We start from the raw sequence: 18,390 nt of genomic DNA on the forward strand, positions 1-18,390 counted from the left end.
TATAGAATCCTGCTTCTCCCAAGGCAGGCATAAATAAGTACTCGGAAGTGTATAACAACTTTATTCTCTAATCTAGGTTATATTACAACAAGCATGCAAAACAATTATGAAACTTTATCAAAATATAAGATAAAACATACATTAAATACACATAATATATTACAAAAATACTTCAACAACATATTTTCTAAAGGCTGAATAAAAGAGCAATCCACTATTTAAATCAATAAAAACCCTCTCAAACCTTGTGTAATTAATTTATCATTTGGATAAATGTGCAATGCATGTATAAGGTGCATTGAACATTCAGAACATAAAACAAATGATTTGAAGTTCATTCAATACAATTCCAATTAATCCATGCTCTTAGTAGATTTAAAGGAAAAAAATAATCTATGTGTTTTTGTTTTAAATAATTTTATAAATTATATACAAAACATTCTGGTGAAATTTAAAATCAAAATTTAATTACATGTAGATGTATGTCATATATTAAAATATGTATCACTAACAAATATTGTAAAAAGATATCATTAATTGTTAAAAACTCAGAAACAAAAAAAAGGCAGTATCACTAATATGCTCCTAACAATTAACAAGTAACATATGTATATAGACATCTAAAAGATAAAGCAATCCTACCACACCAAATGCCTAACAACAATACGCAGATGTGGTAGTGCAGAGTTATTCAGTCTTGTACATCACAACTTCTAATACATGTACATGTATGGTCATTTCATATGGACGATACATGCAGTTTTGATCTATAGGCATACTGTCTTGTACAACACAACTACATGTACCTAATATAGACTGAAACATTTCCTATGGATGACAGTTTCCATGCGTAGGCATACATTCTTGTACACACATCTACCCAACAAAGTCATTTCATATGGAAGACAGGGGTCTAGCATGTCTGTCCACCCATTCCATAAAGCCGCGTGTACATTTAGCAATCTTCACCATAGCAACACAGTCATCTTCCGCGTAATGAGACCTCGTTGGCTTCTCACCCAGCACACGCTTGTGTATTTCCTCCAGTTTGTAGGAGTGCCGCTTTGGTACAGAGTAGCTGTTAGCCCTAGAAGAGTTGTTGTTAGCTGGAGTAGAGTTGTTGTTAGCCGGAGAAGAGTTGTTGTTTGCTGGAGAAGAGTTGTTGTTAGCCGGAGAAGAGTTGTTCTTAGCCCCACTCTCTCCACAAGCACTAAGTAATGGATTGGAATTACAGGAGGTCTTTGGTGACGTATTATCTACATTCATCATATGACTGTCACAGGTGACAAGTTCTGCAGAAATACTTGCACATGAGTTGTTTATATCTGCATGGGACCCATTAACTGTTTGTAAAGTTGAATCACTTGCACTAGAAATACTGCTTTTACAAAAGCTGCTTTTGTCATCCGCCAAATTTGAACTGCTGATATTCTGTTCAATGGGTGTTAAGCATTTGCTTCTCACATCTGTTGACAATTTTATATCAGTTGACTGTTTGAGATCAGTTTCCGTAAGCTTTTGTCCCGTGCTTGCTGCTGGTGCATTGAACACTCTTGGTGACGTGAATATAGTGTCAAGGGGATGGCACGATTTGACAGGCGAGCGTTTGTCCACAGATGTACTCTTCGTACCAGTAGAATCAAGTACTTCACCCTTAGACTTCATTAAATAACCAGTACTGCTGCTAACTGGGTCATTAGGAATTACTGAAGATTTGGACTCCATTATATCTCTATTGTTTGCTTGTTGTGCAGAGTCTGTACTTTTGCTATTTTGGTCCTTATGATTTATATAGTCACTGCTTTTGCTCACTTGGTCCTCTGATATCATGGGGTCCTTTGACTCACTGATATCTTCAATGTCTCCAGTGAGTGTGTTTTCTATTTCCTCAAGGGCTTCTAAGCACACTAGGTCTTGACTGGCTGAGAATTCTGAGTTTACATCTTCATCTTGCTCTTCTAAATTCTCAATACAAACTGCTTGGGGTGAGTCAACAAACAGACGTTTTTTTACAGAACATGCCCCAGTATTAGTTGTATCACTTTCCGTATTGTTTGATGTTTTATGGTGGATATCATTGTGTGACTCACTGGCCTGAAAATCCAGGCGCTTTTTAACAGCAGCACCTTGTCTTACTATTCCACAACCATTAGTCTCCTCATTATGCTGGTGAAGTTTCTTAAGATTCATTGTGTCATCTGATTCTTTGTCAAGTTTTCTCTTTATGGGAGTTTGAGGGGTAGGAGGAATTGTATGGGTTCTGACTGGAGTATAGTTGTGGGAATCACGTAACTCTGAACACATGGCACACAGGCACAGCGGCAACTCGTGGCCAGGCTCCACTCCATCGAGAGAGCGGAAAGCCTCCAGGGTGTCTGCACACAATATGGAGCTGTCCAAAGACTGGTTGATGCGCTGTAGCTCTTGTTTGAGCAACGGGAAGTCGAACCCGTTGCCATAGTGAGCCAGGAGACAGACTGGTGGCTGCAGATGCCCCAGGAAGTTCTGTAGCAGCTGAACTGTGCTAGCTGTGAAGGGTTTCTGACTTTCCAGGGAGTCATTGTAGAGACCTGAATAATCAAATAATGAGATTTAAAACTAATTCATGTATATAAGCCGCGCTCAGTGAAAAGGGGGTTTAATGCATGTGCATAAAGTGTTGTCCCAGATTAGCCTGTGCAGTCTGTACAGGCTTATCAGGGATGACACTTTCCCCTTGTATGATATTTTTGTTTAAAGAAAGTCTCTTTAGCGGACTTCACAGGCTAATCTGGGATGACACTTTACGCACATGCATTAAACCCCTTTTTCACAAAGCACGGCCCATGTATATGTATCTAGATAATTTAGACTACAGTGGTGTAAATCTGAAATTTATACTTAATCAAAAATTGTCTTTTTTGTATTTTGCAATAGAGATGTTTTTCATGGAAAGAATTTTAGACTTGAAAAAAAGAATAACATACGTTCTGAATGTTAACATGTGATTTATGTGCAAAAGAACAACACAATGTTCCGTTTGTGAATAAGCTTTATCTCTGTAAAAGTTTATTATAATACATTTTACCATAATTTCTGTTTATGCTCCTCAGAAGTAATTATGTGAATAAGACCAACCTTTGATAAATAAATAAACTTGACATTTGGCATTTGGACAATAAACATTACTTTAGACTAAGCAAGTTGGAACAAACCTGTGATGGAACTAGATGAGGCCGAGATAGGCTTCAAAGGGTCAAAACAGAGGGTCAGTTTGTTTGTCACTCTTGGGAACATCCCTGCTGCCTGCATGTCAAATCTGTTCACAGCAAACAGGCACAACTCTGTGATCCGGGTCCTCGCATGCAGGAGATCCGTGCTTTCAAGATCAAAGAAGACATAAGTGGCTATCTTTGGAATTGTGTCCTCCGAGTCCATCAAGGTTGTCTCCCCTGAGACCAAGACAGTTGCATCCCCTGTTACAGCCATACTTCAGAACTCCAAGTATTTATTTCTGAAGCAAACAAGAGGTAAGAAACAGTGGGAAAATACTTATACCTGATCTTGCTAAGCTCAAGTAAAAAATCTCCAAATCATATGATCATAACTTAACTTTTATCAAATGCCTGTAGATTCGGACAACTATATTCACAATGGGAATTATTAACATGTATATAAGTCAATATTAGTGACAAAAATAAGAAAATACGGATAGATGCAGACAACTTCATTTAAAATAGAAATCAATAACATGCATGTGTCACTTGTAGTCCAAATAATTGTACTAAATTGATTGACCATGTTTCATCATTATTCACTAACAAAAACATACCACCGCCACCATCAAACACAAATCCCGCATTTAAATTATTTTTATACATATATATGCTTAAAGTTTCTCTATAAACATATAAAAAAAATATATATATATGGGATTCCCTCCTGTGCCATCAAACTTGTCATGATTGTGGAAGGACTTAACTTGTCAATGCAGTGTATATCATTGAACCCAAAGTGGGGATAAATTTTGCGAGTAGTTTAGCAGACTCATGGGATGGGCTTATTATGTCTAAGGCTAATACGGCTTGGGCAATATAGCTAGCTAAAGAAACATCAGCTAGCGGTAGCAGGGTTTATTGTATCTATCTATCTATATATACTGCCAAGCGCCCTTAAGAGCATTATAGAGAGGGACATTATCGAGTCCGTTTCCTGGGAAGAACCAGTACTTGGTGTCTTTGGAGAAGATAATGAGAACACTCCCAGAGTAGGGAGCGAACCCACGAACTCCTGATCGCTAGGCGGACACCTAATCCACTACACCACCGCAATCTCCTACTGACAAAACATGTTTATGTTGTTCAAATAATAAATAAAAAGTTATTAAACTTGATGCAAGAACTACTATTTTTTCCTGAAAGCAGTTACGGTAAGAGTTAAGGCTGATGGCAAGGTTTTTGACTTGAGTTTAATCAGAAACCGAAAAACACCAATTTACTTTTTTTTTAAAGTTCCTTTCTAATTTTAAGTTTCTAGTAGATAACCACCAATCGAAACAGCTATACATTTTAAAGCAATTGACGGATCGTAACGCTTTTGTCAGGAATTATCTGATTTTTTTATAAATATTCAGTTTTCTCTTTTGCCTCTTAGTTATAACTGAATACAATATTTCGATCGCAAATGCATAAGCACATACAAAATATTGCAAACAACTAACCTGCATCATAACCAGCTGTTGGTATCCTCGATCCACGAACTCTTCGTCACAAGTGTCTCTTGGTATACATTAGTCTCTAGGTATATATTCCACACAGGTAATTTTCTCTCATGTACTTTTTTGTTATCATTGGTATCGATTAAGTGTTGTGTATTGAATGTGTATTGACGCTATGACGTAATACTTCCGGGTTAATGTGCACCAATCAGAGTTGTCGTTGTTAGCTTTTATCGAGCGTTGCTGGTTCCAGTCTAGTCTCTGCGCGGAGGTTGCGCGTATAGGTCAGAATCAAGATTTTAAATAGACCCAAGTTATATCTCTCGGGATCAGATGACGATTTATTGCATAATTCAGACCTATTTTACGGTGGATCCCGGAGATAGTCGATGTATCGCTATTGAAGTTTTATGTGATAAAATGTGCATCAACTGAAAAGTTGTGTACTTTAATGCTTAATCAGATTTTTTCACTCCGTATGATATTACATACATACATAATAATATAATAAATATACTTAATTGTAGTACATTGAACATACACTCATTTTATATTATAATTGTGTTATAGTTAAAGTACTTAACAACAACAAAAAAACATAACACAGAGTATTTCATGTACAGACTTTTTGATGGGTACATAAATGTAATATAATAAATATAAGTGTAGTACATTCAACATACATTCATATCATATAATAATTGTGTTAAAGTTCAAGTATTTTACAACAACACAAAAAACACAAGTTTGTACAATACAAACGAAATTATTGTTGAATATAAGTATGTATATCATTTAACATAAAATATTGCACATAAGAAAATTAAATAGTAAGTGCTGAATTGTATTGTATACGAAAACTGATAATGCAGCGTTTACAACAACGACAACAAATAAATATGTTATAAGCATTATTTATATTATGTGTTATGATTGGTTATGTCATTATATGAGATGTCAGTAAATATTTTAACCAGAGACCATATTTTTAATTCTTCTTCTGATTTAATTGTATTTTTGTAAATTTCAAAAGTTTGTTTCATACTGATTACAAGTCCGTATTTTGAAGGAATTCTGTTTTTTCTTTGACAATAAAAGATATACCGTTTAAGCTCTAGGCATATTATATTTAAATCATTCATTTTTGGATTAATAATTCCAAGTACTTGATCCTGACATGTATGTGAATATGTATGCTTGGTCTACTTCTACAAACAATATCATGAACAAATTTAATAATTTCCTGTGTATATGGACAGTACCAGAACAAGTGCATTATATTTTCAACTTCCAAATTACAGAATGTACATAAATTATTTGCGACAATTTTCATTTTGAACAATAGGGAATTTGTCCCCAATATTCTTTGGACTATTCTGAACTGGAGCCATCTGATATAAATTTCTTTAGTTAGATTGAATACAAATTAAGTGCATGCACTTTTTTCCATTCAATATTTAAAAATTCTGAATTCCATTTAGTATTACAAGCTGGAATGTCATTGTTTTTAATTAATGTTTTATAAATATGTTTCTCTTCTTTAGGGCTGGTTACTATTGTTTTTATGTAAGTTGGTAATATAGGTCCTTGGGTATTTTTGTCAAAATTTGGCAGGTCTTCAAAATTGTCCATGTATTTCTTTATTATGTTTATTAATCCTTGGTACAATAGGAAGTTTACGTTTAATCAATTTTTTTCTTCAAATATACGTGTGCGACAAAGTATCATAGTACAGTATGCAGTTTATTAAAGGGGCCTTTTCACAGATTTTGGCATGTTTTGAAGTTTGTCATTAAATGCTTTATATTGATAAATGTAAACATTGGATCTAAAAAGCTCCAGTAAAAAAATCAAGAATAACATTTAAAAAAGGGAAAAAAGTAGACCGCATCAGAGCTCGAACCAGTGACCCCCGGAGTCCTGGAGTAAAAACCAATTAGACCGCTCGGCCATCCTGCCAAGTGTATAAGACGGACGTATTTTATACTTTATAAAAGCAATCTTCGTAGTTTCACAAAATTAAACGACAGCAACAGAACTCTCCATATTATTCAATCGTTTCGCTTGGCAACGCTTTATAATTTTCAGTTTTTTTAATCTTCAAAAGATGCATATAATGGCTATATTAGACCATGGTAAATGTTCAGTATTACTGTTTCCTAACAAATATCATAACTAAAACGGAAATTTGCGAATCTGAAACAACTTTTTTCAATTTTGTCAATTTACCAAAACGTGAAAAGATCCCTTTAAGATACGTCAATGCACTGAACGGAACATGTGATATTTGGGGAAAGGCCGTTATATATAAATCCGAGACATGTTGTCCGAGATCGTCACTCCGATGAAAAACCCTTCCTTAACAGCTGCAAGCTTCGGCCCGAAAATTATATACTCTGACTTTATTGGGTTGCGCGTTTTGGAGATCTGCAAGACTTCACGCCTTGTCGGATTGAATGACATCTGCCAGTTTTTTCCCCGTTTCTGTAGGGCGTCCATGTTAAACTGGAATTGTGTTGCATCCTCTGCTGTCTTGATCAATCTGTAAAAAAATGTCGTCGACAAAGAGCCGGAGTTTGTTTTAGGTTGTAGTACCTGCTAGTTCGTTAAGGTACACCAGAAAGAGCAGTGATTCAAGGACAGAGTCCTGAGGGACGCTTGATGTGACGTTAGCTGAGTTTGAGAACTGTTCTTAAACTAAATATAAAGAAGTGAAACTCCAGCTGCTGGAGCAGTATTGAATTCTCATTATATACAATTAGTTTGTCCTTTATTTAATGCAAGTGACAAACAGTACAAAACAGCACAAAACAGCACAATACAAAACAACATAAACACAAAAAAAATAAAGCTGGGGTCACCGCCTTGGAACGTTCAATGCAAAGCATGGTGGGTTTAAACCGGTTTTAGGACCAACTAATTGTTTACAATAATAATTCAATACTGCTCCAGCAGCTGGAGTTTTACTTCTTTATATTCTATTAAGACAATAACACACGGCAGACCTGTGTCGGAAGTTTATAATCGGCCCGCTGCCGACATAACGGAACGGATGCCTATGGCATGATGGTCATTATACGGCTAGGACAGATTAATGACGTCCGGCCAAGCTCTACCGTGTGTTATTGTTTATATTGCATATATATTACTTTCTTGTTCCTTCACTATAACGGTATTACCTAACCAGCTGTCCGTACTGTCAATTCCATTCAATTGATTGCGCAATTAATGAAGTATAAAATCAATCCTAATTCTCTAAACTTTGTGTGGTCGAGCCCCGTCTTTGTGGACGAAAACTTCTTCTGTTGATTTCCCATTGCTGATGCAATTAACTGCGATGTGACTAATAACAGCTTCTGTTACACTGGTTTATCAAAGATACGTACTTGCACCCAGGAAGATTTTAATTTAATGTATGGGTTGAGCCCGCGTTTCATGGCATTTCAATAACATAAATCATATCTTTAATTTAAGTTTAACTTAATTATTGTTTCTCTTATCACGGTGTCCAATATTGAATTACATTTTTATAATCCGTATAGTGTGATAAATCTGACATGTATATAAGTGCTATTAAAAAATTAAATAAACTAGTGATTCGAAATGATTTTCTGATTCCATTTTTCCATGTAAATTGAAAAATATAAAATGTAACAGCATAAAACACGATTTAGGTTTATGTATATGTAACCATTTAGTATTTTATATGTCAACAAAATTTGATAACTTGTGTCATCAACAGTATGAAATACAAATCGAAAATGTCATTATCAGCTGATATCAGACAATTTACTTTTTTTTCAGAAAGTTGTCATGCACAATGCATATCCATATGAACTGAAACGAAGTTTTCAAATACTACGATATTGAAGTGGCACGAGTAGTTGTCGTACGAATTCTCCGATATCGGACCGCAGTAGTTCATTTTGAAACCTCCAAAAATAAAAATAAAAACTTACAGTTTTGTAATAAATGTAGCAATAAGGAAAATGCAGTAAATTTAGTCATTTATTTAACTAAATAATCTGGGAATTTTTACTGTATACAATTGTATATTTTTCATTTATTTTGTGTCGAAGCCGAAAGCTGTTGCGTTGAACATTCCCAAATAAGTGTTGACTTTGACCTGCGTTGAACAAATGCGGTGTAACCTTTGCGGTGTAACCTTTCATAAGCCGCCATATTGTGTGATTTGGCCTTGAGAAATCAGCAATTTTAATCTATTATTTTGTTGTCTACTGGTAAGTTATGCATTTGGTTATATGCATTTCTGCATCATTTTGACAGAAACATTCGAATGGCGAGCTAGGATATTGTTTGATTGCTGGATTGTAAAGAAATATACCGTAGACAGACATCACCGGCAGCGTTCGACCGCGCCCATTTTTTCCGAATTCTACTGTGTAGTACTGATAAAACATCTCCCCAGCATTATTATGAGGTTCCTAAAGGGCCGAACTTTGCATAGGCTCCACTCGACCTTAATGCATTTTGACGTGCTTGTCGAATTTTCTGTGGTGGTATTCTAAACCTTTCTTTGACTAAAACCATTTTTGTCTAGGAACAGGCCTTTTTCTGTCTTTTTTGGGAAAAAGTACCAAGCAAAATTGGGATTTTTCAGGTAGCGAAATCTACCAAATTGGGAAGAATTTTCATCCACAAAAGCATTATTTGGGAAATTATTTTTCTGATTTTTTCTTATTAAATCTAATGTTTTCATACATAGGTGTTGCCCAAAAATGCTAAGAAAGTATTAAACTGTTTTTTTACCATTCAACAGTCATTGTCCACTGCTAACATAAGTATGTGTATGATAAAAAACAACACAGACTTTGTTATGCTTGAAGTTCAAATAAAATACAATGCTTGATATGTCATTAAGGATTTTTTATGAATATCCTTGGATTACCGTAAATTCGCGACCTTAACATTTAATGTCAATATTAAAATGATAACGCATAAAAAACAACGAAAACAAACATTAACCTTTAAAAATAAATTCATTCTTCGCTGATTTGTTCCATTGTGATTTCCAAACTATGTTTTTAAAGCTATTAAATGTCAATATTGTTGACATAAGTGTAAAGCATCAGCCATTTTGTTTTACTACCCTTGATTCGCGGATATGACATCATCATACATGCCATAATTTTTTAGGTCCAAAGCGGGACATTACATTTAAAATTGTCGGGACATTTGACCAAAAAGCGGGACACCTAAAACGATCTATCATTTCACCTTTACTGTAGTCAGTATAGTACTAACAAATACTCTTGATACTTTTATTCAAGACATAAAACATCTGATATGAAGCATGGAATCTAAAACATAACAATAACAGTTTTATAAAATAATACAATAGCAAACAACGAGGATAATATTAATCTTTTTAGAGTACAAAATCTAGAACATTACGAAAACAATACTCATTATATTAATTTCAATGGCAAACATTAACGCAGGGGAGGCTATCCAGTACAGTACAGGCAACGTGTACTTTGACAAAAACGCGTGTCCGCGGTGTTCAATTTTCCCGATGGGTGACATTTCGCGGGGGCGGACACGCTACTGACCGCGGTGTTTGGCGAACACCTGAAATCGCCGCGATTGCATGCTATCGTTAACGGGAACACCCGTGATCACCGCGATGCTGCGCAGCCACCGTAAACACCTGTCTGCGAGGGTCATTCACACGTTTTAAATGTACATGTACAAAATAAAATCATATACTTCATGTACATGTAGATATTATGTGCACATTTATGCGTACTTAAACTCGAGCAGTACGTTAAGTCGGAAACTAAAACTAAGTGTTTAGATGATCAATACAATTAACTTTTATGGTGTTAATCAATGCAATTGCCCTTTTTGTTTCTACAAAATTGGGTTTCATTTTCCTGATTTCCAGAAAATGACTTGTACATGTTGCATGAAATCTAAATATAGCGTGTTACAGCGTGTTTGATTTTTATTTTATTCGGATGAAATCGTAATTCCAAATCATTCGAGAGCTACCCCGGTACTTGAGAAGAAATTAACTACGAAACTTTAAATCGAAATTAAAAGATCCCAATGCTGTCTGCGCTACGAAGATTTTGTGTCAAAAATAAATACACCCACGCAAATTTTCGCGCGCTTTTTATGGTTCAGAACAAAGAAAATGAAAATATCATGGGCATGTATACATGTATTGATTTGTGGCTACAATTTGTAACAGAACATGAACTCTACACAACGCGCACACTAGGCGTCAGGTGATTTACGAATGTTGGAATACACCTGTTCTGATTGGGCGCTTATTTCATAAAATCTTTAAATAGAAACATATGCAAAAATTTATTTGATAGTTTAGAGATATGGCGAACGTTTGTGATTTTTGCATTTCTATCACACTTTTATCGTCAACATTGACCAGAATTTGCATGAAATCGGAAATCTCGGGATTATTGGGTAATGGACAGAGACGGGAATTTTTGCATGTATGCGGTAATCGATTGTGATTGTTTGTAATCTTTGTTAATTTTTTAGACACCAAATGACACCTATAACATTCAAACGCACAGTAGATTCTTTCTGCAAATTGGTACCGACCTATGTTTATGTTCAATTATTTTATTTCTAGCGAACACGATGAACACTGCGGTAGATATTATGGGTCCGCGGTGATTCGCGGTGTCCACCTTATGGAAAACGGCCCCCGCGAATATTTGATCTGAACACCCATCACGGGGGTCGTTTGGTAAGCGAACACCGTAAAATGAACACCGCAACGAGTGGCGTTTGTCAAAGTACACGTTGCCTGTACTGTACACTGAAAGTACGGGTTACAGTAAACTATCTACCGAACAGTTACACACGGAATGCGCGGCCGTACACATTTCCGAGGTAGGTTTTTGGTGGAAGCAGACCGTCTTTGTGTTCATTTTAACTCTCAACAACGCCTCAACCGTTTTTACACCAACAAAAACAAAAGGACAAAAGAAGTCTATGGATTTTTTTCTTTTTCATAAAAAAAGAAGTCTATGGATGCTTTACTCGAATTATTTTTCTCTAATGTTAATAATCATATTTTGTTTTCTTATTATATACACATATTAAACTGAATTGTGAATTGTCAGGCGCTGTATTGGGGTAGTGTCAAACTGTGATGAATACCAACACGTTGTTTTTATTACAATAACACAAGACAAGATGGGTACCACTTTCAGGTTTTTTTTCCCACTTTTTGGGAAGATAGCCCATGGCTTTGGAATTGGGAATTTTATCGGCATTTTCATGAAATTGGGAAAATATATTCATTAGCCTTTTTTTCCACAGGAAAACTCCACTGATTAGGGAAATACTAATTTTGATTAAACTCTTTATAATCATTCAAATTAAAAGAAAAAAATCATATAATACTTTGTTAGATGTAATGGAATTAAAATTGAGATAAAATACACATAAGACTTCTTTCAAAAAAAAAAAAAAAAAAAAAAATATTTTATTTTTTTTATTTTTTTTTTGGCAATTGGGAATTTTTTGCCACATTTTGGGAAAAAAGTATACTTTTTGGGATTGGGAACATAGCCGAATTTCGGCTATAAAATCGGGCCAAAAAAACCCTGACTTTTACTGTTTGTTGCGATGTTTTTTTAAGCATGTATCCATGCGCAGTTTGTTACTTGTCAATTGTCGCAGCTTAATTGGAGTAGGGTCAAACTGTCATGCATAGCACCTCATTGTTTTTAGCTTAATTGGAGTATGGAGTAGGGTCAAGCTGTCATGCATAGCACCTTGTTGTTTTATAACAATTACACCCAATTACAGGCCTTGACACTAACTTTTTTGACAGGGTACCCGGAGGGAACCCTACTTTCAACTTTTGGTGGCCCTCACCCAAACTAGGGAGTCCTCTTGTTTCAACACACAGCTACTCTCGGTGTAAGGGCAAATAAGTACAAGAAGCATACTTGTACACATTTTTATTTCCTATATTCAATTCTGTTGCCATTTAAAGCAGACCCATTAAAAGCTCATAACCTTGTCTTGTAAACTTTTGATATCATGTATTTCATCAATATCATCAGCATCGTCATCCTTGTCATACTCATCTTCAGCATTATCATCTTCAGCATTGCCCTTCGCCGCCAGAATTTAGCGTTTCGGAAGTTCTTATTATAAACTTTTAAGAAATAAAAGGTAATTACGCGCATTCAGGGGTTTCACTGGCTCAACACAACTTGTTGCAACTTTTTCGCGCCGTGAAAACTGTCGATTATTCCAACCTTATTAATAAGAACAATCATTTAAAGAAACCTTACTACATTAATGTCATTGCCTATATTATCACTTTAAAAAGTATATTATTACATAAAAAACTATAAGTACCTTCATAAGTCATACCTTCATAAGTCTTAATAAGCTTTATTTGTATATAAATACCTTTTTTTTTTCAACTTGATAAACAACACAGATAACCAAAATAATATAACAATGTTAACTTCAATGTATTAAACAGTATGCTGCCTAAATGTTTCAAAATTAATTATTTAAACATAGAATCACACCAATTTACATCATTTGAAAGGGGAAAAGAAATATAAAACATCAGAAAGTAAATCATCTCACTTAATATGTTAAAGGGATCTTTTCACGCTTTGGTAAATTGACAAAATTGAAAAAAGTTGTTTCAGATTCGCAAATTTTCGTTTTAGTTATGATATTTGTGAGGAAACAGTAATACTGAACATTTACCATGGTCTAATATAGCCATTATATGCATCTTTTGACGATTTTAAAACCTAAAAATTATAAAGCGTTGCAACGCGAAACGATTGAATAATTTGGAGAGTTCTGTTTTTGTCGTTAAATTTTGTGAAACTACGAAGATTGCTTATATAAGGTATAAAATACGTCAAGCATGTGTACACGGCGGTATAGCTCATTAGGCTAAAGCGTTTTTACTTCAGGACTCTGGCAGGACTCCAGGGGTCACTGGTTCGAAACCTGCTCCGGGCAATGTTCTTTTCCTTTTTTAAATTTTATTCTTGATTTTTTACTGGAGCTTTTACGATCCAATGTTTACATTTATCAATATAAAGCATTTAATGAATAAGTTAAAAAATGCCAAAATCTGTGAAAAGGCCCCTTTAAACAGTTATATATGGTCATTTGGACATGTCATACATCAGTTTCTGTTGTTTAAACGTTTTCTGTTAGTGGTGGATGATTTCCAGGATCAATTAAATTATAATTGTTCACGCCTATTTCCTGACAGAAAGGCCCAGATAATTACCACCATCTATTCTAGTTGCCTGAAATAACATAAAGCATATTTTTTTTACAAACTATCAACAACAAACAAACACATGCATGTCACTATCTTTAAATGTCCGAATTTTAACATATCCGAAATATAGTACACCAAGTGAACGATATACTTTTTATTTCAGAAATTGTTGGTATCTTAATCAAATTATATCCTTCCAAGGTCATTATAATAATGGAACTATTAAACAGAAATGCTCACAAATACCTGTAGAAAAAAGTGTATACCGGCATGTGTTTTTGTGGAGAAATTAAATGCTTTTGCCAGCCCGATCACCTATGGTTTTGATTAAAGAAATAGCGGCTCTAATAATGATTATAATTACTGATTGTCTTGACAGTTAGTCCCAGTGTTACTTTTTTGGGGGCTCAATATCATAAAGGAGTCATTAATAATCCGATAATCCGATAATAACCCCCATAAAACTTGACAATAGCAGTAAAAACACCGTTTGTAACACTTACACGCTTCAGTGATTTCAATATACTCTCTGCACTGTAGGTCGCTTACATGGTCGAAAATCAATATTTACAACTGACAGACGCTGGCCGCTCATGCTCAGTCGCGTGCTTTCGATTCGCAGTACATTTTCGGATAAGATTTTACCGATTTTTTTATACGCCGCTCTTTAAAATTGGAGGCACTTTTAAAAAATCAAATGGTCAATCAAGACAAAGTGGTTCTTTAATTTTAGGGTTCCCGGAGGACCACCCAGCTTCAAAGAACTGGTGGTCCTCGCCAAAATCTGGGGGCCTCGGGTCCCCGGACCACCGTTAGTGTCGAGGCCTGAATTACACTAGACAGGATGGTTATCACTTATTGGACTGTTTGTTGCGATTTTGGTATATTGCACATTCGGATTATCCCGCTATTTATGAACTAAACATTGAATGTAAAAGACTCATTAATGACGTAGAGTTTATTTTACAAAACAATTGTTTTGTAAACCGTTTCAAACAAATACAAAAATAAACACATTTTTAACATTTATTTCATTATAATACAACTATCGATAGCAATAAGCGACCACTATCTTGAAGACCACCATGGTGTGAATGCCTGATGAAATCAATAATTAGCCGATAAATCGCTGATAAGGTGTCATAAACAACACTGGTACACACGATAAGTAGAATCGGATTGTTATTTGGGGGCAATAAAGGGATTAGCGGGGGTAAGTGTTAGCGAAACAGAGCTTGAATAGCGAATTTTATTGGGAACCTATAGACCTTACATCGTTTTTTACGAATGTCGGGACAAATCGTCTCATATCGGGACGGCGGGACAAAGGGCCCAAAAGCGGGACTGTCCCGCCGAGATCGGGACGTATGGCATGTATGGACATCATACAAAAATTCATTGCAATGTCGAGTAATTAGACCAAGCTAACTTATTTTTTACAGTTTAAATTGTTTTCTGGTGCAAATGAAACATTTAACAAAAAAGTCAAACACGAAATAACAATAAAATATTAACATATGAACAGGGTAAATTGCATGGAAAATGGGACAGGGCTCGCGCTAGGGGGCGACGTGAGCGACTAAGTCGCTTTTTTACGCCAAACATTGCCTAAAATTTAAGAAATTGTAGATAATAAGCGACTTCCAGTCTCCCTCTTATCGGAATTTGTTTACATCCGGTTTTCTCGATGTGAAGGTCTGACTCAATTTTCCAATACACACTGTCGCAGCCCGGAGCGTGTCGCAATTGAGCGACAGCTAATTTGAGGAAAACCCTGCCCCGATTCTCTCAACCTCTGAACTTATCTAATCGGCGATCGATATTGGTCAAGTCAGCATTCAAGTCACATGGTAGCTGGCCAATCAACATTGAGTTTGCTCACACATAATATTGGGTCATTCATGCACAGACACTGTATACTTGGAAATACACAGTTGATATTGTCGTCTGCCAACACTATAGCGGCCGATGGCAAACGTCGTATTTAAAGATAAACAAATAAAAAGGAGCCTAACAATAAAAAAAAATTATTCCTAAGTTGATCACTTTACATTACTATCGATCTGAATTAACAAAAGGATGATAATTAAATAATTAGATCTATGTCGATGATGTTACACCCTTCTGCCGATTATCGTTTGAAATTAAAAGGTGATAATTAAGTTGTTTTTTACCCACAAACTATGCTATTGTAAAGTAATATGTCGATTAAATTGTATATTAAATACGTATTTGCTAGATTTCCGATTTTCTTTTTTTTGCTGTCAAACGATATGCACAATTTGTTTCATGTGCGTAACGCGTACAATTTTTCTGACTGTCGTTTTCGGATACATTATTTTTCGCCCATTATAATTTAATTTAGAAGTTCTTTAAAGAAGAAATAGAATGAAGAATACAGATGGGGTGATGCGGACGGTGTGGTTTATCATATTTCGAATTGTATTCACATGAAATTGCAATTGGAAAGACTATAAAAAATAACAAATAATTATTAAGAAAGCATATGTTAAATGTCATATTTCAAACATAAATATTTATCTGGTCTGACAGTTTTATTAAGCTTATGTTATCTACTGCTTCATAAAGATATTATCTTTGAAATACTTTAGTCTGTATAATATGATATTGACATCAAAATGGATTGAATATAGAGCTAGTAAAATTTTAGTTATTTATCTGTTGTGTCTATTATTACTTGGTTAATTAGAACTGCTGGAAAAATTAAGATACACAAAAGAAATATAATTATGTGTACTACAGTGGTATACTTCAATAATGTGATACACATATATGTGTGTTGTAACGCCCTACATGCAAACCCTTGTGTCCGAGTCTCTCCACTTCTCCCTAGAGTCTCCTCACTTCTCCCTTAATCAGTGTCCAGGGAGAAGTCACTTCTCCCTAAAATTTGAGCCCAGCGTAAGCCCTGTGGGAGCAGCTCACATAACAACTGTGTCTGGGTGGATTTTTTCAAAGACCCTGTGAGGTAATGTATTTTCAGGCTATCTGTATAATTTTGAGGCTCTAAGAACGGACTTATTCTTCTCCTTAACAGCTTTGTAAGCATTTATCAAGGAAGTCGGTGAATAAAGCCTATACTTCTTGCGACAATGCTTAGGGATGGCCTTAAAAAAACAAAAAATAAATAGAAATTAGCTTTATTGTCATGGTCTAAGAAACACTCAATAAATCGTGTGTTGGAATTACTCATCTTTTCGAAGCGTAACATTTCCATATATGGCAATGCTACTACAACAGCAGACGACAACAAAAAATCGTGATATCTGATTTTTACTTAATATATATGAAATTCGATGGTCGGGTATTATTGGTGTAAAGAAAATATGGTATTTTTGCTAATTGATTCTAATTCACACTTTTTAGCCGGATTTTTTTCGAAAAAATCTCGGCTTATAGATTGATGTTGTCGGGCGGGCGGGGGGGGCGGGCGGGCGGGCGGGGTGGCGGCGTGCTCGAAAATGTTAAAGTTCTTATTTCATGGTATAACTTTGGTATGCTTGGACCTAGAGTCTTCAAACTTGACATGAAGGTTGGCCAGGATTAACAGATGACCACTGGTCATTTCAAGGTCATTCATTTGAAGGTCAAGGTCACTGTGACCTTCAATATAAAAAATGTTAAAGTTCTTATAACTTTGGTATGCTTGGACCTAGAGTCTTGAAACTTGACATGAAGGTTGGCCATAACTAGTTAGTAACCACTGGTCATTTCAAGGTCATTCATTTGAAGGTCAAGGTCACTGTGACCTTGAATGTAAAAATGTTAAAGTTCTTATTTCATGGTATAACTTTGGTATGCTTGGACCTAGAGTCTTCAAACTTGACATGAAGGTTGGCCAGGATTAACAGATGACCACTGGTCATTTCAAGGTCATTCATTTGAAGGTGAAGGTCACTGTGACCTTCAATATAAAAATGTTAAAGTTGTTATAACTTTGGTATGCTTGGACCTAGAGTCTTGAAACTTGACATGAAGGTTGGCCAGAACTATTAAGTAACCACTGGACATTTCAAGGTCATTCATTTGAAGGTCAAGGTCACTGTGACCTTGAATGTAAAAATGTTAAAGTTGTTATAACTTTGGTATGCTTGGACCTAGAGTCTTGAAACTTGACATGAAGGTTGGCCAGAACTAGTAAGTAACCACTGGACATTTCAAGGTCATTCATTTGAAGGTCAAGGTCACTGTGAAACCTTTTGGAGTGATCATAAGGCTGTCTGGATTTCTGTGTAGGTATGTGAAAGCAAAACAATAAATAGTATTATTTCATCTAAGTTTATTTTCTTACATTTGATAATGAAATTGATGGAAACTTCAAACAATATCTTACTAATTTGCTAATAAAAAAAATTGAGATCAAACTTTCCTAATTGTCAATTCAAGTTCATATTTGTGACCT

The 18,390-nt window shown here is 35.3% G+C and overlaps 2 protein-coding genes across 2 annotated transcripts in view; one reads left to right on the forward strand and one right to left on the reverse strand.

Moving 5' to 3' along the window:
* Positions 1-48: 48 nt before the first annotated feature.
* LOC127864060 (uncharacterized protein CG5098-like) lies at positions 49-4,877 on the reverse strand. Its single transcript, XM_052403747.1, has 3 exons — positions 4,700-4,877; positions 3,195-3,493; positions 49-2,570 (listed from the first exon to the last, which is right to left on the reverse strand). Exons 2-3 carry the CDS (start codon positions 3,466-3,468, stop codon positions 895-897), a joined length of 1,950 nt encoding a protein of 649 aa, XP_052259707.1. The 5' UTR covers positions 3,469-3,493; positions 4,700-4,877; the 3' UTR covers positions 49-894.
* A 3,963-nt stretch (positions 4,878-8,840) lies between these two features.
* LOC127864056 (spectrin alpha chain-like) overlaps positions 8,841-18,390 on the forward strand; it is an 81,276-nt gene continuing 71,726 nt past the window's right edge. Inside the window, exon 1 of the mRNA XM_052403739.1 lies at positions 8,841-8,937. The gene's annotated coding sequence lies outside the window, so the exon portion shown is untranslated. The remainder of the gene's footprint in view (positions 8,938-18,390) is intronic.

This window comes from Dreissena polymorpha, unplaced genomic scaffold, assembly GCF_020536995.1.
Source record: "Dreissena polymorpha isolate Duluth1 unplaced genomic scaffold, UMN_Dpol_1.0 chrUn092, whole genome shotgun sequence".
Lineage (NCBI taxonomy): Eukaryota > Metazoa > Mollusca > Bivalvia > Myida > Dreissenidae > Dreissena > Dreissena polymorpha.

Excerpts from the sequence above, each read along its gene's own strand:
- LOC127864060 (XM_052403747.1), bottom strand. The coding sequence starts at position 3,468 with ATGGCTGTAACAGGGGATGCAACTGTCTTGGTCTCAGGGGAGACAACC. Across the intron at positions 2,571-3,194 it reads CTCATCTAGTTCCATCACAG|GTCTCTACAATGACTCCCTG; the intron begins GTTTGTTCCAAC and ends TTGATTATTCAG.